Source organism: Scardinius erythrophthalmus (genome assembly GCF_964197995.2).
Source record: "Scardinius erythrophthalmus genome assembly, chromosome: 14".
NCBI lineage: Eukaryota > Metazoa > Chordata > Actinopteri > Cypriniformes > Leuciscidae > Scardinius > Scardinius erythrophthalmus.
The window spans coordinates 17,270,455-17,291,005 of record NC_138234.1 but is presented as its reverse complement, the minus strand read 5'-3'; the positions used below and the strand labels follow the sequence as shown (position 1 = coordinate 17,291,005).

Sequence of the window (20,551 nt, the reverse complement as noted above, 5' to 3'; positions counted from 1 at the left end):
TGAGGCTGGTGCCATGACATGTACCCACACACCCTTTCAAGAGTCGTGTCTGAAGACGACCATCTCTGAGCAAAAATAGCAATGTGAAGTCGTAAAGGTTGTGCACAGAAATTGAACTTTACACTGGAAATCGCTGTGGTTGAAATCAACTGGGTGTGACTGACAATTTCAAAATTCCAGTGTATCTAGCGAGTTATGATTATGAAAGGTGTGAGACATTCCTTGTCATTCAGCGGATCATAGTCATGCTAATCCAAAAAATCCAATCCTGGTGCTACAATAAGAACGCTTGCTTAGCATTTTCGCAGATATTTTATTTTAAAAAGTCTTAAACACACACTGACAGATGTTAGAAACAATATTTGGCATTGAATGTCCAAAACAAAGAAGTATCAGTGATATAAAAAAAAATTGTACACAAATTAAGACATTTCACAACACAACATCTTTCAATGCAAAACAGTTCGCAAACGCAATATTTAGCTGGTAACATGTCTCTATCTGTGCTGCTTTCTTTGGCCTCAGGCAACACATTCTTACGTTTTACGTTTAAGAAAAACACCCTTATGAGTGTAGATGACCGTTCAACAGTGAGAGGGACAGCGTCTTAATACAATGTGCAAAATCTACTTTAAAAAAATACAATATACTTCACAAAAGAACAATCAAGGCTACATTTACAGCAACATTTAAGACATATGTTAGGTTTTTGTTCACTTTGAAAAGAGTTGAAAAAATTTAACCATTGGCATAAAACCATTAAGGACAAAAATCCCCCGCTTTAGTAGTTTAACCACCTGTTATTCACATTGTAAACTACACATTCCAAAGTTGAGTGAAAACTACTATTATGAATAAAGAAAATAAAGCCTATTTTAGGACCATTAAGAGTTTTTTTGTGTGTGCATAATATCATTACTATTAAGAAAATTTTTTGTCATTACTGCAATTTGTCCAGACTTAAGTATTTCTTTTTTAAATCAGCATACATGTATATTTTATCATTTCTATCATTTAAATAATGTATTCCTGTTCTTTTCCATTATAGTAACCACTTTTTTGCATTACGGTAATGAGAATTTGGAGGGAAAATCGGCTTTAATTGCCTTGAAAATATCAATGCAAACAATCTAAAAACAGGCTTCAGTGTCTTCAGGCAAAATATAATTTCTTATTTGGTTCTTCTTATTTTGCATTGTAACATTATTTTATGACAATTAGGATCACATTTATACCTTCCCGTAATTTGTCAAAGATTTAAATATTATTTTTTAGTTATTTTTATTTTATTTTAAATAATACATTCTTGTTTTTTTCCATTATGGTAATGACTTTTTGCATTATGGTAATGAGAATTTGGAGGGAAAATGTGTTTTAATTGCCCTAAAAATAATCCTGCAATGCAAACATCCCAAAAATAGGCTTCATTTTCTGTATGCAGATATATATTTTGGGGCGAAAACTTGTCTATTAGCTCAGCCTGGCTATTCGTCTAGTTCTATTATAACAAGAATACAGTGCTGATCAGAAAATTTTTTAGAATGTGTGTAATATATTCAAAAACATTTGATATAAAAAAAGCCAGCACAGCCTAACTAATTATTCAACCGTTTTGGGTTCATTTCCTCTTTCAAAGGTCACCCGAATTTTACCAAGAACACAATGAGCCCTGTTTCATGCATGAAGGTGAGTAACCAGAGGCAAGTGTTAATAATTACTTAAATAATGAACGCAGAGGATCCGTGTGAGTGAGCGAGACGTTGAAGCGTGGCACCTCAGGCTAAAAATAGCCTGGTTTAAATAGTGAAGTCTAGTAAGAGTATGTACACATATGTTCACAATGCTATCCACATCTCTTTTGGGTTGCGTCTCGCCATCAGAACTGCGGTGACCTGGGATGGGTGCCGGTTGCCATGGTTACCATCCCGACTGACCTAAGGCTTGGTTTCCAGTGAAAGGTCCATGTGAATGTGAAGGAGGAAAAGCGCCTCCCCCTCCCCCGGCATTCCCAAGCCTCGTAGGGGGGAAACTCGGCTGCATTCCACAGAACGCTGAAAGATCTGAGGATGGAAAAACAGGGAATGAGTTACACATGTTGAACTTTACATGGTTCGTTCACCTACAATCCTTCACATTAGTTTAAAAAAACTGAGTGCATGACAAAATTTGCTTCATGGTATTTATATAATATCAATGCATGTATATAGCCTACAAACACCTACTAATGAGATCACGTTCGGTATGTTAAGCCACTTTTCATTTCAAAAGAGCTTTAAAACTTGTACTATAAAATTGTTCTTGCCCTGTTAAATGTGTTTCATCCCCCTGAAACATGTAGGTAATGAGATCATGAAGTTCACTTGTGCCTAATTCCCACTTTTACAACATGTTTTTCCACAACCTATAAAACAAGTTGTATGACTTTTTGATCATTTTACTTTGAGTGTATTTTGTCTTTGTGGTTGCATTAGGAACGTGTAAACCGTTTTGACAGGCTTAACCAGCAACATGGCATATAAAATGCAGATATATAATACAAGAATAAAATTTTTAAATAAAATAGTATTATTAATAAAATGAAATGTTTTTTAGATTTTTATACAAATAATTGAATGCTAGCAAATGAAAAATATATACACAAAGATGCTGAAAAAAAACCGTGTTGTAAATGTATGAGCGCAATGTCCAGTTAGGCCGATTAGGCCTACAGCTCTCTCAAGGAATAACGCTGAGTCTCCGATTGACACCACTGAAGCTGATTTAGAGTTTAACAAGGTTATGCGATGTAAAGTCTAGATAATACTGTGAACTAACTGCTAAAACTACACTGTTAGAAAAATCTGTAGAAATTACAGTATTACTGGCAGCTACTTGCCAGTAACTTACTGTAGATTTAAATTGATGTTATTTACTTGTAACAATTTGTTCAAAATTAAATGAACATTAAACATTAACAAGTCTTTATCTTTACAGAATAAAACTAAAATAACATCCTCATGCAAAGCATTCTGGGAACCAAAATCTGAAGGAAAAAAACAGAAAAAGGTTGATGAAGATTTCTGGTTCCCAGAATGCTTTGCATTACATTGTTATTTTATAATTTTATTCTTTAAAGACAAAGACTTGTTAATGTTTAATGTTCATTTTGCTTTGAACAAACTGTTGCCAGTAAATAACATAAATTTAAATCTACAGTAAGTTACTGGCAAACAGCTGCAAAACTACAGCAAATTTTTTTACAGTGTAGCCAGCTAATCCTTTTGCACCCCACTGTGTCTCTTAACACCACAACACGTCACGTGTCACCATGTGTCTGTTGGTGTAATTAAAGGCTTGAACCCCTTTTTCTAAATCAATACTGTTCCGGTCATGATGCATGAGGGTCACAGTTCAGTTGTGGACAGAAAAAAAAACAGTAAATTAAGATACTGTTTGGATGTGAAAAGTCATGCATGGACGTTTCTCTCAATATTGCTGATGCCTGTTTTTCCGTTGTTGAGACGATCAACACTCCGGCAGCATTAAAAATACTACCTGAGAGCTATCACCCTTTCACAAGTACAGCAGCTTCACAGCCAGTTATATTTAAACATCAGTATTTCATTCCATTGTGTTATTTCTGGGACATTGCAGACACTTAATTTAATATATGAGAAGCGATGCTGCACAAACGCTTGGGTGAAGTGAACAGCGCTTCAGCGTTGCGTAACTAACGCTCGAGCAGCGCTTATCCATCAGCGTCAGTGGTCTCACCCTTCCCAAACCAGCAGCAGAGCAAGTGACCTTTGACTCAGTTTGAAGCCCTTGGAAATTCCATTAAAGCAAGTCTAAAGACCCGAACGCATGCCTGGGATTCAATCAGCTTGTGTTTAATAGATTGTATGGCTTGTTTTCATCACACAGCCTTAAACTGGAAATCCTTCTCGTTTTTCTTCATTACATCTACTTTATTCTTCCAAACTCTTGAATTCACTTCCAGGTTTTATTAGGCATGTCAACTACATGCATGCTAAAACACACCTTTCAGCTTTTAAAGTCTTTGTATTCAGAGTATTATTTATTTATTGTATTAACATTTTTTTATTCATATGTAAAGCACTTATGCATTTCCAAGTTACTATTTTCACAGAATAAATAGCCTATATTTTTGTACTTATTTATTTGGGTGCTAAAGAAATGATTTATCACTCAAATCAAATGTATTTATTTTTTGCAAATGGTGAAACAGGATTTTTTCATTTTAATTAGTAAGACTAAAATAAAATAATAAAAGATATAGGGTATCCTAATATTTATTAATCAAATTATTTATTTTTTCATTCTTTTATCTTTTTTTCCATTATCTTTATTTTTCCAGTAAAACTGGAAGAAAATGAAACTATATCCCAAATTCATGAATAATATGGATTTTAAATAAAAATATTTAAGTCATATTAAACAAATACATTTCTTTATTTCTTACTTTATTTATAATTGTTTTTCATAATTAATAGAACTTTAAATAAATAGCCTACGAAAATAAATAAACTTGAATAATAAATATTAACCACTTTCATGTATGTAGGCCTATGTATGTATGATAACCCTTAAACAAATTAAACAATAGCCTAGGCTATACTAATAAATAAATAGCCTATTTCTTGAACTGAAATTAAGTAGCTGGTTTGGCTCCATCTCTTTCCCGATGGCATCAGTATCTGTAATGAGGGTCACAGCAGGGCTGAATTAATGACAGCTGTGTAAACTACTGTGTGAATTGATCTGTGCTCGGATCAATCCCGAGTCAGCACCTTATTTATTAGGAAACGCCCTTTGCTTTGCATTATGAGCCGCCTCTCAATACTCTGGCAATGTTTAGCTGAGAGCGGATCGTGCGGATTAGTTTACATTTGGTGACAGGACGGCATCTTAAATCTTACTGGCATTTTACTAAACATTTTATTGTGTTTATGAGTTGTAATTGATCTATAAGTGATCAAGAATACCGGCTCTTTTTAGTCTCTGCGCCCCCGGCTTGAAAGACAAAGGCAGTTTGTATGCTAATCGCAGCCTTTTCACCTCATCTCATGTATGAATATTATGCAATTCTGATTAATTACATAAAGCGAGTTCGCGGCTGAATGACCTGTTTGATCTATTTACGGCTGGTAACCAATTTGAGGCCTTTGTATTATTCAATTTCTTTCCGCGGGTCCTGCTTCCGCGGACAAAGAAGTGAAAAATGTCCATTAACTGCATGCAGATCCAGCCGCGCCGCGGGGCTCGAGAGACGCGGAGAGTCCGCGCGCGTGTCGTTGAAATAAGGCTTGCCGCAGCTGCCAAAATAAAGGATCTTTCTGTTGTTTTTTAAAAAAGCTAGCATTAATAAAACATTAGTATTGACCGTGACGGTCACTCTGGTCCGCCTCCGTGAATAATAAAACAGTCAGGAACTGACCCTTAACCTAGATCAGGTGTGTCATACAATAAACAGAGACTCATATGGTGTGTATTGGATAAGTGCCAGTTACTACAGCCTGCTCTGCAAGACCAAAGAATGAGAGGATCTTGATAACTTCCTCCATGGTGCTCATGTTACAGTTCGGATTACTAGCCAACTAGGCAACATTAAAGTTGCCTTAAGACTGGAAATATAATTCATCTGTAACCATTCATCTGTATCTTACAGTACCACATGGTATACGCTCTATATAACTTATTTTAGTGAAACAGCATATGGAACAATAAACGTTTTAAACTGTAGCATGCAAATAACCTCATCACAAGGCTTACTTTATAGTAACAACATTTTTTATTTTGCATTCAAATGTGTGTAAAGGTCTTATTTTGGTACTAAGACAAGACTCAAAAAGAGATTAAATATCTGATATTTCATCCAGATCATTGCCAGTACTGGAAAAGGAAGTGTAATCAAGCGCTGTATAGTATTCAGCACTGTACGCCTGCAGTTGTAGGTCATATATTGTATAAATAGAAAGTCTGCATACTGTGCACAGGCATGGTATATTCGAAAAGTATACTAGCATGCTATTTCATACATATCCTGAGTTAAACCACAATCAAAGCAGAGTTTTAGGGCAGGTATTCCTTTTAGCCTTATGTTGACATAGGAAATAGATCTGTGCTTGTCAAATCATTTCATGGGGTTGTTCAAGTTAATAAACAATGCATGTAAGGATTAGGTTGGGTTAGAAAAAGCACTAAGTAAGTTGGGTGAACTGCGTTCCAAAGTATTCTGTACCAACTCAAAGTCAAACAGTGACTCACTGTGCTGATATGCAATGACAATAGGAAAGAAACTTATCTGCATGACTGGCTGGTGAGAAATTATCTGAGAGTCTACACCTTTAGTGCGACGTATCTTCGAGGTATGTTGGTTTGTGGCAAATATAAACGTCGAAGAAAAGAACATCTTCTCTATTTGTTTTCCTCGCCCCTAGAACAAGATGACGACTTCTAAAAGCAACATGTATTTTTAGTTTTAAGCTGCTGGCTGCCAAATGGTGCAAAATATAGCTGCACCCTATTCCACATGCCTCACTCCAGCATTTCTGACAAGACTATTCTGTGCAAAACTCAATGGTGAAATAGTTATATTAAAAAGAGCTGGAACTGCAACGTTTGCACTCAAAGAAGGATAAAAGACTTGTCAGCTGCAGCGGTGCAGATCTGAGGCCTCGCAGGCTCTCTTCTGCCCGTCTCCACCCAAACCATCTGTTTATTATTGAGGAAGGGCAAACAGCAGTTCCTCTAGGCGTCCTTCCATTAAATGAACGCTGAGCTCAACAAGCTGCGAGTGCTAAACAAGACGATGTGTTTTAGAAGTTGAACTTGCCCGAATTTTTAGCATTACAAAAATTCTTAATGTTTTACAACAAATAAAGGGGTCACCTAACAAGTTGAAAGGCTCCTGTCTCCATCCTTGAATCTTCCTGCCAAACATTACGTATCACTCTCAAATAAACACGCCTTCTCTAAACACCGATGATCTGTGGGAAACCATTATTTGAGTTTGTTATCTGTCTGGCTACTGTGTACACTTGTGAGAACAATACGCCCTGACATTTATATAAAAGAAAAGACAGAAGATTTGTAAACAATCCAGGGAAGCAAGACCATACACTTTTTCAGTGGAGCAATGTGCAAAAAAAATGGTACAGGCCTCGCCATTGGCAGGACTGCAAGAATGAACCTGATCCTGTTCTTGCTGGAAGCATTTGGGAAAGCTTGAACGCCCCAGAGAGACGTGTTTTACTCAGTAATTTGTGCTGCCACATTCCTTAAAACTATTAAGAAACATTTCATCTTAATTTGACATCCAACAGCACTAATTACGGTTAGACATTTCTCATTGACAAACAAAATTACTGCTTTATACATCTGAGAGGGCAGATGTATACAAAGCAAATGTTGTTAGTTGGTCCAGGACAGTGACATTGGACAATACTCACCAAATAAGAGTTGGATTTTTCTTCAAGATGGGAGGTACTTCCAGGTGCTGACAAATACTGTTGGGATAAGCGAATACGGAATGCTTGTTATGCTATCCCAGGAGTCCGTTGAGGGGTCATAGCAGTCCAAGGTTTTACACCTCTGTGCTCCAAAGTATCCCCCAACCACATACAGGCGATTCCCCGACGCCACTGCATGACAGCTGATTCTCCTTGAAGTCACGTCACCAAACTTGGTCCACTGGAACGTCTCGCTATTGAAGCGGTAAGCGGAGCTCGCCGAGAACTCAGTATCGCCACCAATGACCACAACATGGTTCCCGACAACTGCCGCCGCTGTGTAACGCCAAAGCTGAGGACAAGTGGCCGGAACAGTCCACCTGTTCTCACAGGGGTCGAAGCACTGAACCTTAGGATACTTGTCCCTGTTGACACTAGTCCCTCCGAAAGCAAAGAGTTTGTTTTTGGCCCCTACGACAGCAGCATTGCTCACACCCTCCCGAAGAGGAGCTACCAGTGTCCACTTGTTGGATTGGGGGTTGTACTGCTCCACTTGTTTCAGGGACACAGACGGGGATGCAGGGAACGACCCGGCAAGGGATGTGTGTCCACCTACTACATACAGGATGTGGTCAAGTTCTGCTGAACCATGTCCAAATCTAGCGACGAGCATCGGTGCAGCTTTGGACCATTCGTCGTGCAAGGTGTCATAGACCCAAACGTCTTTTGAAGACCCGTTTTCAGACCCTCGACCACCCGTGACATATACTTTACAGCCAATTGCGCAAGCACTACACTCTTTGCGAGGGCTAGGAATGTCCGTTTTGGGGTTGATCTCTTTCGCCTTGTGATCAATCATGTATACTTTGTCGCACATGAACGTTTGGCCTCCTAGAAGCAGGAGGGCTTGGCTGACCTTCCGGGGTTGGGCGCAGAAACCCGTGACAACTCCGTCGTTCTGCAGGATCTTCATTTTGCAACGGACAGCGTCTTCTACAATCTCACGGCCCACCTTGTGTCCCATGACGAGCTCCTCGGATGCGACATTCTTTAGCAGGTAGGACTCCGGAAGTAGAGCGAGGCGAACGCAGCGCAGAAGGTCAGGAAGATCCAGATGTCTTCTCCCAATGTCTGCTCTAACCCAATCAATAACGGCCTCGTACACAATGCTTTCATCCTCAACCTCCAACTCCTCGCTAAAAACAAGCTCCTGAACTTTATCTTTGGGCAGGCTTAAGAAGTCCTCAGTGTGGTAGAGATTAGCGAAATTTGACAGGCACATCCGCCAAGAAAGTTCATACAACCTCTGGCACTGATGAGCATCGGACAGAAGCATCATCCCAAGACAGTTGGACGGATGCAGGTTCTTCTCCAGGAATTCTGCAGAGGCATCGCGGATGTCGTGGAACTGGAGCATGTCGCCAGCCTCCAGCAAAGACTCTGCGTTTTCCTCGTTGATGATCACACGGGCGGAGTAGGCATAGTCAAGCAGGAGCTCCAGAACCTCCGGGTGCAAAGAGTCATGGAAGTTGACCTCTGCGTCTCGGCTCTCCTTAAGGCCACCGCTAAACATGGCCTCAAAATAGCGGCTACATGATGCCAGAACCACCCGGTGGCATGGGAATGCTCGATGTCCAGCACGCAGGACTACATCTGTGAAGACATGTCGCTTGCGGAGGAGATTGAGGTGGGTAAGCAGGCTGTCTGGATGTGACGTTTTGTGGAACAGATGGATGTTCATGGACCCAGAGCTTGACCTTGACTTTCGGTTCTCGTGATTACTAACAGACATCTTTGAACTGGATGGAAAAAAAAAAGAAAAGAAAAAATGTAAAACCATTTCCTTTCAGATTCCCATTATCATCTCAAATCATCTGTGGACATTCATTTGATATTACTCAGAAGGCCTATTGTTCAGCAGTGTTTAAAAATCCTTAACATATAATTAGACGGTGGATACATCATAGTTAGGGCAATTACTCTTGGAACCAACCATATACTTGGACGACAGTAAACCCATAATCGTTTGTTAAACAGCATTTCGTTTACCTTGAGATTGTTCAGTACAAGGGTTAATGATTTATGGGAAATGAATCATCGCCTTCCTCTTTGATCTCTGATAAAGTTACTGCTCTCTATCATTTCATAATTTCAGTCACGCATAAAACAAAGTAAATTGCATAGGAGTATGAAACTTAATTGTCTAACATACAACAGTGAACTAAAATGACTACTACACTGTTAAATAAAATAACATTTCCATGTGTTTTTTGTATTTTAAATACTTGTCACATAATAAGGCCAGCGACCAAATTTTTCAAAAAGCCACCAAAATGTTATTTTTCCTAAGATAGATCAACCAAGATACCAATGACTCTGTTACTATGCCAGTCATAAAATAGCATATTCATCTTTTTTTTCTTTTTTTTTACTGGAAATAGGCCTGCTGTCATGAAAAAAATATTAATATATGAAAATTCCGTATGAATGTACCATGGTTTTACAGTAACGATAACTGCAGTGACTATGGTCAACTATGGCAACACGTGCATATTTTTTTCCGTTTAAATAACTTTAATACAAACATATTCTATTTAGTTTTCTTTTCGGTAAAAAAAAAAAAAAAAAATACATGAAGAAATGTACATGATGTTTACAGTAGCCTATTTCGCAACGTATATTTAAATATTTAATGTTAAAGTGACAGGTTTTCGACAGACAAATCTACTGAGCGGTCCAATACAATCCATGTATATGCTACTACACGCTTGAATATTGTATCATTGTGTCGTGTAACCAAGTATTTAAAAAGTAGCATGAATTTACCTTTCCTTTCGTCGCGCGGACTTGAACAGGAGGCATTCGACTTTTAAAGACGCGTGTTACTTTAAGACGTCTTGAAAGATTTCAGTAGTAACATTTCTCGTGATGGGATCAGTCTGAAGTCTGTGAGATCCGCCTGTTACACGCTGGGGAACATTACTACTGTGACTCGAGAATCAGTGAGTGAGTGTAGTGTGGATCTCAGTCGCTCCTCCTCTTTCCGCATGTTAAATGTCCAACCCTGGCGGAGGAGGTGATCTTAGGACATGTTTTATTTCTAGTAATGAGAAGTGTTTGGGATCATTAGTGAGCATTTGGTGTGTATGAATGTGATGCACAGGTATTGAGACACATGGTTTTCATGTTTGAGATTGTGAATGATAGGAACGCCTCACTGTGTAAGCCTTCAACAGATAGCAACAACACTATCTCTTTCTTCTTAAGAAGATCATATTGCAGTTATGCATAAACTATTTACAGTCACTCTTCAGTTTAAGGAAAAGTTGTTGTTTTTTTTGGTCAAAAATAACTCCAAAAATAGACTAGCAAATGAGATTTTAAATACGGTACAACTACAATGTAGGCTAAAATAAATACAATAGTAAAAATGTTTACTTTAAAAAAAGTTTTTAAAAAATCAGTACGGTGTTTGTTGGCTTTACTTTATACCATTGCTGTACCATGATACCTCCAGATTACATGCTTTATTGAGCCTCTTTCATTGAGGTATTTAGTATCAATCCACAATGTTTTCATTCCAACACAGTTATGCCAACAGGAAGCGCATGATGTTTTTCTTTGCATGTTTCATTTGTCCAGAACGGTTGTTGTACAAACATCACCAGTGAATTACTGTGAGTGAAGACTTACTGTACTGTGTAACTGTTAATTACTGTCAGACCCCTTGCCAATACTCATTCATCTTCACTCAGCTAAAACTTGTTCATGTCTAATAGAGTTATTAGAGCTTAAACAGCCGTTACTGTGTCAATGCCCTGTTTAGACAGTCCTCAACACCAATTATATCTGACTTTCAAAACAAAACCCTTCTGGCTGGTTTGACATTTTAACTTCCACAATGATATATTATATTATATTATAATTTATTTATTGATGTATTTATTGACTGATTGATTGATTTAAAAAACTGAAGAACAAATGATAAACTAATTTCTTTACAGCAATATAGTGGAATGTAATAGTGGAATGATCTGGTGGAATGTAGCGGCACCTACTGGACAGAACTCATGTTGCAATAAAGCTGAACTCATAGAAAATACGAATCGTTATTTTAAAAAAGGAGATTTATACCAGACGCAGAAATTGCAAACTTACAACAACAACAAAATAATGACCATATTAATGTAATTTTGTTGACCTTTTAACTGCAAAATGTTGTGTTAAATCAAAAGCGATAAATCCTTATAAAATCTGAATTTATGCTAATCACAGGCAACATTATGATAGGCTAATGTTGTTGTTCTTGATGTTGTTTACAAATCATCACGTTATGATGATCTTATTTGTTTTTTTGCTGTCATTAAAAACTACATTTCCCAGAAGTCAACAGTCAGGATGTTTTCCACATCGCTTCCGGTTCATCTCAAGGGCAAAATTATCACATGTACAGAAGCGACACAGACTTTAATCCGGTGTGTCACTGTTATTAGATCTTTAATTGTGTAAAATGGACAGTTTTGGTTCAGATTTCTCTTCGGGCGCATCTTCTGGTAAAATGGACACTGGCACTATAATGGAGCAGGTCAAAGTTCAGATTGCCGTTGCAAACGCGCAAGAGCTGCTGCAGGTCAGTGACTTTAACTCTTAAAATGTTAAATGCTGTTTTAAATTATCCCTACATAAATCCCCCTACAAATAATTTCATTGTGCTTCCTAAAATGTATAAGTATGTAGCCTAGAGGCTTGTGTTGGGTAGATTTTGTCATTACATGATGCTGAATAAATGGATTACTCTTATATCACTTTACCATGGTAGGCTATCCTTTGGTTTATCATGTAATAGTCATGGTGGTGATCATTAAGAACTGTTTTATAGCAAAGTACATTAATATTATCTGTTATCATCATCGTAAACACTTACCAAAAAGTATACCTTGTATTATCTTGGTATTTTATGTACCATGGTACCTCCACTTTGTCTCTGTACTATGGTAAAACTGTAGTTTTGAGTATGTACAATGTTACTACCATGATCATCTTTGAAATACCATGAAATACCATGGTATATGAGCATAGTACCCATTCAGAAAGTACTGTGGTACAGTGATACATGGTATGCCAAAGGATTTTCAATATTACCATCCGTGGTGCCATTACTGTACTATACTGTAAAAAAAAAGTTGTAAATAAGAAGTTTTATAAGAAAATTATATTTCAGTGTTTCTACTTTAAAATGACTTGTTTAATTCATTGTGTTGCTTGCTGTTTCTGTGTAATTATTTGTCATTTTCTAGCAATTCATTGTTTCAAAGTCCTTTTCATTTTATGATACTGCCACAGTAACTTTTTAAAAGGGTCATCAAGGTATCCAGCTACAAAACGTACCAAAATGTACTATGGTACTAGCATACTAGAATTATTCCATGCATTCCTAATGCCATTTGTCATTCATTGCAGAGAATGACTGATAAATGCTTCAAGAAATGTATTGGCAAACCAGGAAGCTCATTGGACAACTCTGAACAGGTATGAGCAGGACATCCTATAGCGCTGTCCATGTTTCTTTGAGGAAATTACATCTAGACCCATGCATAACCCTTTCGTTTTTTTCCAGAAATGCATTGCCATGTGCATGGACCGCTACATGGATGCATGGAACACGGTCTCCCGCGCATATAACTCCAGATTACAAAGGGAAAGGGCACGTATTTGATGTGCAGATGGCGGCCGGTACTACCTCGGTATCACCTGAGTCCTCAGGTCGAGATGCCTGGTCTCCAAATGCACGACGAGTGTATAGACTTGGCACACTTACCACGCAACAACAACTGATGGATACAGAAGGAACCAGGTGGCTGGATTTAGACTCTACATGGACATTTTTCATTACGTTTTGTTTTCAAACCATGTTAAAATGATAATACAAGACATAAAATACCTGTTTAATAATTTTCAAATTTAAATTAAAGAATGATAATTGTAGTAGCAGTTCTCATGTTTAAAGTAATAAGCAGAATTGGGATAACAAGAGGACGGGGCAGGATTTTGGTATCCAGTTCCTGCTCGCAGGTTTCACTATGTTTAAAAACAATGCTAAAAATCGGACACCTCCCCTTATGCTGTTATCCATTCATCAAGCAGCCAATCAAAATTCAATGTGCCATCTGTCTGCCTTTTGTCATTGGGTGGATGTCACTCCATTCCCTGAGGGAACGGCTCACTTTACCACCTCTGTTCCACACACCTAGCTCTTCTCCCAGAGGGGAAGAATTCAGGGGCGTCTTTGTTGCAATAATTGTCACTTCTTCACCAGGATCGGCCGAATAGTGCTTCTAACTTACCTCTGAAGAACAAACTGCAATTGTCGACACTGGAGTGTCATTTGTCTCATTGTCTGTTAAGTACAGTAGTAGTGTTGTTTAGACACTCATGAGCTACAAACCCTTGTAAAAGCAGTTCCCTTTGTGTACAAGCGTGTCAAAGTTCCCAATTTCCTTTGCTTCGTTGAGTTTTGTAAAGGCTTGGACAGAGATGCAAACTCCACCAAGACATGTCCAGACAGATGTTCTGCTGTTTTTATGGAATGCAAATAAATACCATCAAGTCAGACAATTTTTATTGATGTTTTTGTTGCATTGATGAAATATCAGGTTAACAGATGTAGCACCATTTGGACAAATTAGGCCTGAAACACACTAATCAAGTACATGAACTTACATTTTGCTTTCTCAGCATTGCCATAAGCTGCGTTATAGCATGCATTTTCACAAACTCTTATTCTACAGCCTGGTCGAGGACTGTCATGGCGGAGCAACAGTTTGAAATGAGTCTTGTTTAATGGCACATACTTTTGTACTGAAGTTTGGTTCTGTCTTAGTAACACAAGAATACACTCATGTTCAAAGGGACCATGTGCTTGCAAAATATGTGGTTTCAAATTTCCAACATTTTGTGATATTATTCCTACATTTTCCATTACATGAATATAAACTCTGCTGGTGAAATGAGAAGGGGGATCCCTTTATTTCTTAAAATCAGAATTTATCAAGAAAAACTTGTCGCCATATTTTCTTATCTTCCATCTGAAGTGAAAACCACTTCTCATTGATCATTATTAGTACATATTTCTAAGCCATATTGGTTATGCTTAGGCCCACACAGGATCTGCAACCTGCTGAATTGGAGCATTTTCCCCTCAAAATCAGGGCAGAATTGCATAAAAATCTGTTTCATTGAGATATTATGTTGTTTTTTCCTAAACGGCAAAAAGCATTTCAAGGGCTAGTGCATCGTACACCAGAATGCAATGTAAATAAATACCACAAATAAATATTTTGACAGTAGAGTGAACATGTTGGTAAAGTCATCCATTTGAGTTTCATGCATCTTCAGTTGAGAGACATGTCTACACATCACTTGTGAGACGGATGGTGGAGGACATTTCTGGATCATATTTTTAAAAAGGGAGGTATATAGATATCCACTCTCTGGCAGACGTGACCTGCATGTAAACTCCCGGGAAGCCAATTCGACCACAGCCGTGACCCCAGCTGGTCACCCCGGCCAGGAACCAACGGCCCTGGGGTTCCCGGCACACCAGAGGGCCTCCTGAGTCTCCCTGTAGAAGAAGAGAAGACATGGAAGGTATGACATTTAAAGAAGTCTGCTGAAAACTCAAGGATATGGTTGAATGACAATGGGCTGTGTTACGTAATCAGCTTAAGAGGCACGGTGGATGTTTTAAGATTAAAAAAAAAGACTTAGAGCATTAAGTATCATCAGGTAAGTGCAGCAGTGCTTCAGAAGAAGTCATTCAGATTTATCCTACTCCTGTGCAACTGCTGATTTTTTTTTCCGGACAGTAGCATTCAGAAACCTTTAATATTCTCACAAACTCACCAAACATGTGTCCCTGTTCCCCTCCACAGAGCCAGCACACATCATGTTGTCGGTAAGTCCACCACCATAAGCTCGCTGGCAGTCCCACTGATCAAAGACATTAACCTGTGCTTTTTGCAGCAAATTGGAGATCATACCTATGTGGGATAAACAGACCATACATCATAATGGATCCTATTAATCAAATGCAGTCCACAAATATGTCCATATCTATGTCCAAGTCTTGAAGGCCTTTTTTAAATGTCGTTTTCACACTTGGTACGTTTGATCCTAATTCAGTTGTCTCTCCATGCCCATGCTGGGAATGGTCAACATTCAAAGGCTGATAATTTCCGCAGAATATTCATTAGCATTTCATTTTTGGATTGTGTTTACATTAAGCACTAATCCCAGACCCCTTCCTAAACAGACGGATCACGTGCTCCTTGGCGGACACATAACTAAGTTCAATCGAACCTGGGTCCACACCAGAACATCTAGTGTGAAAACAATATCAAAAACTACTTGTCTAGGTTTTAGGGTTTATCTTATCCCCTTGACCAACCCCAAACTCACCGTCCTCCTTCACAGCGCCCCATCCAATGATGTAGCATTCCGCAGTTTTGATGAAGCTATGCCAGGGAGAAGGCAAACACACGGTCTGGATGGTGTAGGACTTGGGGGCGGGGATGGAGAGTTCCACCAAGGCCACATCAAAGTCCATGGTGCTGCTATTGAAAGCAGGATGAGAGATGATCCTTTGCGCTGGAATAACCAGAGCACCCACTCCAGACCAAATGACTGACCCAAGACTTACTGTCCAACCAGCAGTGTTCAGCTCTCTATTGACAAAACACAAAATAAACACTAAATCTTTTTCTGTTCAACTCTTTAAGACGGGAGCATGTTGGGAAGTCGCCAGTCAGTGGTACACTACCCTCTGAAGCAGTGAGCAGCAGTCAGGAGCCATTTGGAGTGGATGAGCGTCGCTCCACAGCGGTGAGTGCGTTGGTACTGCAGACTGCCCACCCATGGCCATTCACCTCTCCGAGCAGAGACGCCACCGATAATCCTCCCTGGTCCCACGGCTGGACGATTCCCACAGTCTACAAAGTAAACAGGTGACCCTTATATTCTTAATTCTTGTTCCTCAGACTACTTTAATGGACCTAATGAAGACGAGGCTGTAAGTGATGTATGTATGGTCTGTTCAATAAGTTGTACAGTTGTGCACCTTGGTGTCTATTAGTCAATGCAACATTGAAAATATTCTTTTCTTCCAGTGGACAAAAGAAATGGGATGTGAAAATTGGCGACAGTGCAAACCCGTACATTTACCATTCACGGCTACCCTCATTTCTTTTGTGTAAAGTTAAATATGGCACCTACCCTGACTAAGGTCTACACTAGCTAGTTAACCACACTTCATTAATGTGGGTGCAAACCAAATGGATTGTTGTTAAGCAGGGGTGTCCAATCCTAGAATCAACCCTGGATGCGCCTTCCTTCAGAGCTCAGTTTCAACCCTGCTCCAACACACCTCTGTAATTATTATATGTTTTTGAAAATATTAACTATCTGGTTGCTGTGTTTTGATTAGGTTTGGAGCCAAATTGTCTGGGAAGGTAGACCTCCAGGAACAGGATTGGGCACCCCTGTTATAGAGATTGAGATTATTAGAGATTATTTACCACAGTTTTTCTCATCAACCTCATTGGGGCAGTCAACGACTCTGTCACATTCTGGGTTTATCTTGCTGATGCACTTGTCTCCGCCACAGTTATAATTACCACTGCAGTTCCCAGGAGCAGGATTATATTCATTACTGGCGATCTCAGTGGAGGGGTTCATAGCTTTAACAATGTGATCCGTAGTGGTTGCGACACTAGGGTCAGTGGGAGCGACTGTTGGTGCGATCTTGATGTAGCTCATAATCCAGTTGCGGAGTTTGGTGACGCGGGAATAGACCCCAGGCTTGTTGATCTGTGCACATCCCGCTCCCCAGCTCACCACGCCCGCTAAGAAAAAGCGCCCAGGGGCCGCCTCACATACCAGAGGGCCCCCAGAGTCTCCCTGAAGGCCAAAAACCACATTTAAAGCATTCAATTGTGAAAACACTTTTAGGGCATCAGGCATTATTGCTATAAGTTATAACCCTTACCTGACAAGAGTCCACCTTCCCTTGAAGAAAACCAGCACACATCATATTTTGGGTGAGTGCACCTCTGTATACAGATGTCTTGTTGCAGACTTTCGAGTCAATGATCTTCACGATTGCCTTCTGTAATGTAGAAGGCACCTCACCTGCTCGGTAAAAGAAGTGTCGTCTTAAAAGGGGTTGTCTCAAGTAGTCAGACTTTGGGCAAAAAGGCTGGTCTTCATGGAAGCTTATTATGATCGAGAACCACCAACTTAAGCAGGAAAAGAGCACCTGATTGACATTTAAAGTGACCAACCACAGTTTGTTTTGAGTTTGGTGCAGTTTAGGGGTGAGGTAGTCTCAGTCTCGTACATCAAGCCTACGATCCACTGCCTGAATGTTTGATGTATGTGGCACACTTAACTGGTAACACTTCAGGATTTTAATTGACATCAACTTTACATTTTCAAGCCCCTAAGCATGACGGGGAACAAAACGAACTGTGATTGGTTGCGCTATATGTCAGTCAAACATCCTCTTGGGTGGTCCTTGTCCAATGAAAGCTGCTAATAGAATCCAGACCTTCTGCTGTCAGTCTGAAGGTCTGGCTACATGAGACTAGGGGTGAGTTAAACTCATCAAACTCAAGCTAAAGTATATTCTGATGCTTTACACAACATCAAACATACTCACTGGTGTACTGATTAAGAGCTCCCCAACCAGAGACGATGCAGTTCTGCCCAGGACTGAAAATGTGAGAGGATGATGGGATACAGACTGGCTGAACATAACGGCTAAACATCAAGGGCGTTTCCAACTCAAGTACGGTCACATCACTGTCAGTGGTCATGGGATCATAGACCGGAGAGACAACCAGGGACTTGATGTTTACTATGGTGGCTTCTCCCTCCTCCCCACTGACTAGATTGGCTCCCACAAGAGCCGTCCAATCTTTTGGGTTGTTTTCTCTTTTGTATATAAGAAAGACATATTTAGATATCCATTGGTGCCTAGTGAGGAACTGATGAAGATCTTACAGAAATTCTTACTCACATTTCAAAACAATGAGCGGCACTGACAAGCCAGCGATTGTTGACGATGGATGCGCCACATGTATGACGGCCACGTAGTCTGAGACTGACCTGCCAGGGTAGCTCCCCGTGACGGGCGTTTTCACCACCGACAACACGGTTAGCCATGACGGGACGTGTTCCACAGGCTATAAGAGAAACAATGGTTAACAATCAAAGAACATAAATTAAGCCTGTTTTTTCTCAAGGAAGTATGACTGCACAGCTTGCCACCACAATGCTAGGGTTCTGTGATTGTTTTAGTGCTGTTACCATGTTTCTATTCATTTGCAAGGGTATTCAAGGTACTTGCAAGGTGGTTTCTAAGTTGTTCTGGCTGGTTTATAGCTGACTGATGATATTATTGTCCCTAGATATAGCTTGTGTACTTCTTTAATAAAAGTCTATTGATTTTCTTGCTAGTATTGTTGTCCGCCAGGCAATAGTCCTAAGAGGTATCATTCATGTCTGTAGGAATATTATGCAAACTTAATGGAAAGTTATTTAAATCACAAACCCTAAGTAATTGTGATGTTTGATACTAATATGTCAGAAGTATCAATTATCTTTTACCTTAGGTTTAAACTTACAAAAAGGAAACTAACAGCTAAATATAGCGTTAGCATAATAACTCATGATAAAAAGATGTTGACACTTACAGCAAAAGGCTTCATCTGAACCGTCAACACAATCGGTTATAAAGTCGCATTCTGGATTTGGCTTTGTGATGCATTCGCCACTGTCACAGGTAAACGTGTTCTCAGGACATTTACCTGCAGTAAAAGACAAAGACTGAGTACCCTTAGTTTTCAATGAACCTTTATATGATCAACAATATTATCACATTCTGCTTACTTATGTCATTGCCAATCTCATAGAATGACTTTCCACTTGCCCCTAAAAAAAGAAAACCAAAAATTGTCAAAATGACACTATTATTGACTTAATTTATTATATAGGAATCCGGCATACCAAGAAGGATGATGCTACTGATCTCTCCGTATTGTGGGACAATGATAGGTTTCCCATTCAACATGGCCTTAAATCCAGCGCGAAGGAAGTCTTGAACGAAGTTCTCCGTGTACCCCTGGAGTTCAGAAACCCGGAAGACCAAACGAAGAGTGGTCATCACATTTGAGTTTATATTCCTGAAAGATATCACAGACTCTTAATCAAATACCAAAATATATACAGACATAATTTCCCACCTTGTTTTATAGAGTTAAAACATGGCATGTAAGCAGTGTACCTACCCATACGCAACTATCTGACAGTCAGTAAAATGATTTGCCACTGCAGAGGCGGTAAATATATTCTTGATCTGTAAAATAGAGAAGACAGCAGTGGACATCTGTTTGTTAAAACCAATTTTACATCTGCAGTGTGGAGATTTCCGTACAAGTTATCGGTCATACTTTTGCTTTCAGAGTCGAGGTCAGAACTACCGAGAATCCTGATGTTTTATCTAGCAGGTCTGAATCATAACTGAGTCCTTGCAATTCCACTGTCTCCATGAAGTAATGTTCCTCTTGTATTAAGTAGGCTGATCAGGAAAAACAAGGTTGGTATAAGTGTCCAACAATATCATAATATTTTGATTCTGCAGACAAATGGAGATAATTCTTTAACCTGTCATAAAACCCACAGCAGCCCCAATGATGAGAAGAATCAGTATTGCGGCTAATGTTATACATTTGGAAGCAGAGAGGCAAGCTGGCCGTGAATCACCCTCAGGCCACTCATTCAAGTCTTTCTTCTCCATTTCAGTCTATACAAAGACCTGCAACACAACCTGGACATTCAAACTGTAAAACACAAGAACACATGGAGGTAAGAAATACAGACAGATGACCAGGTAAAAACAGGATTGGGTTTTTATGATACCAAAAGTATTAGCAACTCCCTTGGGTACCAAGAGTGAAAATCATCTCGTGGGATGACAAAGTATTATTTCATCGGCCATAGAATGAGACAATACTAGGAGTGGTTCAGAGAAGCCAAAACAAACC

The 20,551-nt window shown here is 39.3% G+C and overlaps 3 protein-coding genes across 3 annotated transcripts; 1 reads left to right on the top strand and 2 right to left on the bottom strand.

Annotated features, from left to right (window-relative positions):
• Positions 1-295: 295 nt before the first annotated feature.
• Positions 296-10,492, bottom strand: enc3 (ectodermal-neural cortex 3). The gene is made up of 3 exons (XM_081384565.1): positions 10,278-10,492; positions 7,452-9,250; positions 296-2,060 (listed from the first exon to the last, which is right to left on the bottom strand). Exon 2 carries the CDS (start codon positions 9,241-9,243, stop codon positions 7,474-7,476), a length of 1,770 nt encoding a protein of 589 aa, XP_081240691.1. The 5' UTR covers positions 9,244-9,250; positions 10,278-10,492; the 3' UTR covers positions 296-2,060; positions 7,452-7,473.
• A 1,331-nt stretch (positions 10,493-11,823) lies between these two features.
• On the top strand, positions 11,824-14,066 carry timm13 (translocase of inner mitochondrial membrane 13 homolog (yeast)). The gene is made up of 3 exons (XM_081384564.1): positions 11,824-12,081; positions 12,912-12,980; positions 13,069-14,066. The coding sequence occupies exons 1-3, from the start codon at positions 11,962-11,964 to the stop codon at positions 13,165-13,167; spliced, it is 288 nt and encodes a 95-aa protein (XP_081240690.1). The 5' UTR covers positions 11,824-11,961; the 3' UTR covers positions 13,168-14,066.
• Positions 14,061-20,304, bottom strand: tmprss9 (transmembrane serine protease 9; the record flags this gene model as incomplete). Its single annotated transcript, XM_081384819.1, has 14 exons — positions 14,061-15,072; positions 15,354-15,490; positions 15,909-16,174; positions 16,270-16,438; positions 17,024-17,405; positions 17,494-17,636; positions 18,166-18,440; positions 18,526-18,691; positions 19,202-19,315; positions 19,398-19,439; positions 19,515-19,690; positions 19,796-19,863; positions 19,958-20,085; positions 20,271-20,304. 14 exons carry the CDS (start codon positions 20,302-20,304, stop codon positions 14,911-14,913), a joined length of 2,262 nt encoding a protein of 753 aa, XP_081240945.1. The 3' UTR covers positions 14,061-14,910.
• Positions 20,305-20,551: the final 247 nt, after the last annotated feature.